We start from the raw sequence: 3,811 nt of genomic DNA on the forward strand, positions 1-3,811 counted from the left end.
ATTATTATCTGTTTCAATGTAGCTGTTAAGTCAACCCTGTGGGTTTGGAAGCCCTCTGGGGTCCAGCTGGGCCCTGTTTCATAATGAAAGCTAATAGTATTAGTTCATAGTACAAGTGTAGTAACTACTGTGGTAATAATACTAATACTTATTTTTTTTATGACAGAAATGACTATTAGTGATAGTACAGGAATTAAAAAATACTAAAGTACAAGTTACTATTGTACAAGTCTGTGTAATTGAATTGAGATAAATCTACAAGACTAATAGTATTAGTTTGTACTTTATTATGAAACAGGGCTCTGGATATATGATCAAACTTAAAATGAAATAGTATTATTCATTTCTGTGCAAAAATATTCTGACCTCATAAAGTGAGTACCCTTAATTGGGTAAAAATCTGGTGGTCGAGCATGACCTGTCCATACAACTCCTTGCACAACCATTGGTCTAAGAACAGTACTTTCTAACAAAGTACTACACCCCTGACCCTTCATGGGTTGTAGTGGTACAGATTTAATTTTTTAATTAATAAAAAAAAATAAATACTCTTATTATTTCTAAAATCAATTAATGAGCATTCAAATTAGTGGATTTAAATTTATTATTGTTATAAACCATCAAAGCGATATTTTTTTTTAGAATCTATCATATTAAAAATGAACAAAAAAAGAAATCTTTAAGATTGTATCTCTACTTATTTATATAAAATTCATAATTAAATAATTTTCCAGATAATCAGAACATATTTCTGAGTATTTCTTTCCAGGTTTCCTTGAAGCAACAGGTAATGCTTTAGTTGGCTAACCTGTGCTAAACTACAAATGACATCAAGTGATTGAGAAACATTTGATTTGAAATATTTACTTTTTTTGATAATTATATCAGTGACAAAAAATAAACTATTACTATTAAAAACCTTACCTTGCATTTTAAGTTGAGTTCCCTGCTGTTCATGGGACGACATCTCACAATAACTTTCACACACTCAGCCATAACTCATATCTACTCTCACCTGTTAGTAATAATAGGAAAGGAGAATTTATCTGAAAGATATAAAATCTTAAATTTAATAATAATTAATAATTAATTGTTCTTATTAATATTTTAAATATTATTTTATTTTTATTGTTTCAAGAAAGAATTTGACATCTAAGGGAAAGAAAACAATATTTTCCTATTAAGAAGATATATATTTATTATTTTTTGTACTCAAATTACGTCATTGATTTGAAATGAGACATCAAAATCAATATCACGCTCTAAAATATATTATTGAACATTATGGGGAGTATAAGTCAAAATGTTGATATATTGTGAAAGCATGGCATAGATATTGGTTGATCAATTCATGCTAAGTACTCCTCACTGAAAGCATCAAAGTATCCAAGCAACAAGCGGCAAAACAAAGAACTGACCTTCATCTAATTGTCATAACCCTGGCCTGGGTTTTTCCCTAACTCAGTAACCATTTTTCAATTATGTTAGCTAATTTTAATTAACACCTAAATAAATACCAAGATATTTAAGTAAAGATTAAAGATAAAGAAAGTATCCCTTACTACATAATTTAAAACACAAAAACCCAGAAAAAAATTTAATTGGCTTAAAATATATAAATTATCTATTTTTTTTCTTAAAATACAGAGACAAATGTGAATGAAATTTAGCCAAACAACAGAATATAAAAATACATAAAGATATATATCAATAAAAAAAAAAAATAAAGCATACAACATAAATAATTTAAATTACCCATTTGAATTATAAGAGCATGAAAATAAGTCATAGGCACTGAAGAGTTGAGTGAATTGTCTTTATATTTTTAAAATTACTAAAAACATATTTAAATTTATTATTTTAACTAATGAACAAAACTAATTAATAATGATTAGACAGGTTTGGGAAAATTCATATTGTCAAAATTATCTTGTTTCAAATTTTACAACATGCTTGTCTTTATCTTTATTATTAAAGAAGTAAAGTGATCCCTTCGCTAAGGTCACCAGATGTCACGAGCGAATTTTTTATGAGCATTGATGGGACTTTCATCATATTTTTATGAGGTTACGGAACTTGACAGAGGTCAACTTTTATCTATTTTTTTACTAATAGATATGCTGCACTTCATTAGGTTTTAACCTTGACTTCAATTAATCAATAATTTTTAAAAAAATTACAGTATTTGTATTAATTTTAACTAAGCACTATTAAATAATTATGATTTTAATATAAGAAAAAAAAAGAATACATTATAGAACCAATATAGAATATTAATGGCAAATTTATTAATTGTCATTGTATTTCTAATCTTATCTAGCAATTTACAAAGAGAAAAATACTGTAGATCTAAAAAATGACATATATTTCTGAAATTAAGTGATGATAACTATAAAAATGTCTAATATAATAATGGATTTATAAAAAAATTGAATAGTTAAGTACAGGTTTCCTAAAATTGTGTAATATCAATTCAGAATTTCTTCTTTTTTTTCTTATTTAATAATGAATTAACAATGCCTAACAAATGTAAACACTTAATTGTCACGAAAACAGAGAATTTCAATAATTATTATTTCAATGTTTAACATACTTTTAATGGTTTATAAATATTTTTTATTATGAAATAAGAATTTTATTTCTGTTTCTATGTTTACTATCTTCTTAGATATAAAAGCAAGGCAAATTATTTTGTTTATGTATTTATATGATTTCATTAGTTAACAATTTTCTGTGTCCTAATTTGAAATTTTTTAAATGAATTTTATAATTCTGTAAAAAAAATAAAAATAAATCCAACAGTGGAATTATATAATTATATCTTTAAAATAAATATGATTGGATCAAGACTATGAGATTAGATAGTTTTTTATTAGGGTATTGTATTATTATTATTTTTTATTTACATTGCATTTATATAATTGTTTATAGAAATACAAAAACAAATAAATAATTATTTTAAAAAAAAGTATGCTATATGACAAACTGTAACTTACTTCCACTTGCGAAAAAAATTTCATCAAACATAAGGTACATCAATAAATACTACTTGTTTTTACGATTTTATATCCAAAATAAAATGGGAGAAATAATAAGACTCAGAGATTGACCATGTTAACAACCAAGTCCACTTCATACTGAAGTCTCCTCTGGGCACAAGTGCCATTACCCCCACCCTTTCAGGCAACCCTTAAATTGACACACATTTCTTTGACATAAGAATAGCTTCTCTCCCCATTCATAAAAGACAACAGTATAAAAAGAATGATCTGACACATTTATGCCTCATTGAATGTCAAGCTTAGATATTTTTGCCAGAGAGCTATTAAAATGAAGGGTAAAAAGTATTTATAAAGATGGAAGCAACATATGAATATAAAGTATAAAAGAAAAAGAGTGGATAGTAAATATAGAATAGAATAGAATATATTTTATCTATAAAAGACAAAGTATTGTACAAATTCATTACATAAAACACTGTTATAAAACAAAACCTGAGTCTAGTACTCCATTACAAAAAAAATAAACAAAAGATAAAACAAATGCTTCATTACAAAACAATAAACAAAAAATAAAACAAACTTGATAATACAAAACTGTTAACATAATATTCATTACTCCATTATATTAAACTTAAAATAATGAGAATTATTTTAAATAAATGAAAGCGTATAAGTACAGATATTAATTGGTTTTGAAAACTATTGACACGCTACTTATATAAATTAAAAAAATAAATAAATAAATAAAAACAGTTAAAAGATATGGGTGAAAAGTTAACTTCTGAAACACAGAATATTGAGTAAAATAG

The 3,811-nt window shown here is 25.1% G+C and overlaps 1 protein-coding gene across 6 annotated transcripts in view; it reads right to left on the minus strand.

Moving 5' to 3' along the window:
- The window catches only part of Kif3C (Kinesin family member 3C), a 42,506-nt gene extending 39,362 nt beyond the window's left edge, over window positions 1-3,144 (minus strand). For 5 of the 6 annotated variants that reach the window (XM_067047758.1, XM_067047756.1, XM_067047760.1 and 2 more), the window contains exons 1-2: window positions 2,997-3,144; window positions 925-1,046 (exon numbers count right to left, since the gene is read on the minus strand). In XM_067047758.1, coding sequence (XP_066903859.1) covers window positions 925-996 — 72 coding nt within the window. In that variant the 5' untranslated portion in view covers window positions 997-1,046; window positions 2,997-3,144. The remainder of the gene's footprint in view (window positions 1-924; window positions 1,047-2,996) is intronic. The other variant, XM_067047757.1, reaches the window with a different exon arrangement.
- Window positions 3,145-3,811: the final 667 nt, after the last annotated feature.

Source organism: Halyomorpha halys, unplaced genomic scaffold (genome assembly GCF_000696795.3).
Source record: "Halyomorpha halys isolate HHAL.00 unplaced genomic scaffold, Hhal_1.1 Scaffold835.1, whole genome shotgun sequence".
In the NCBI taxonomy this organism is placed as follows: Eukaryota; Metazoa; Arthropoda; class Insecta; order Hemiptera; family Pentatomidae; genus Halyomorpha; species Halyomorpha halys.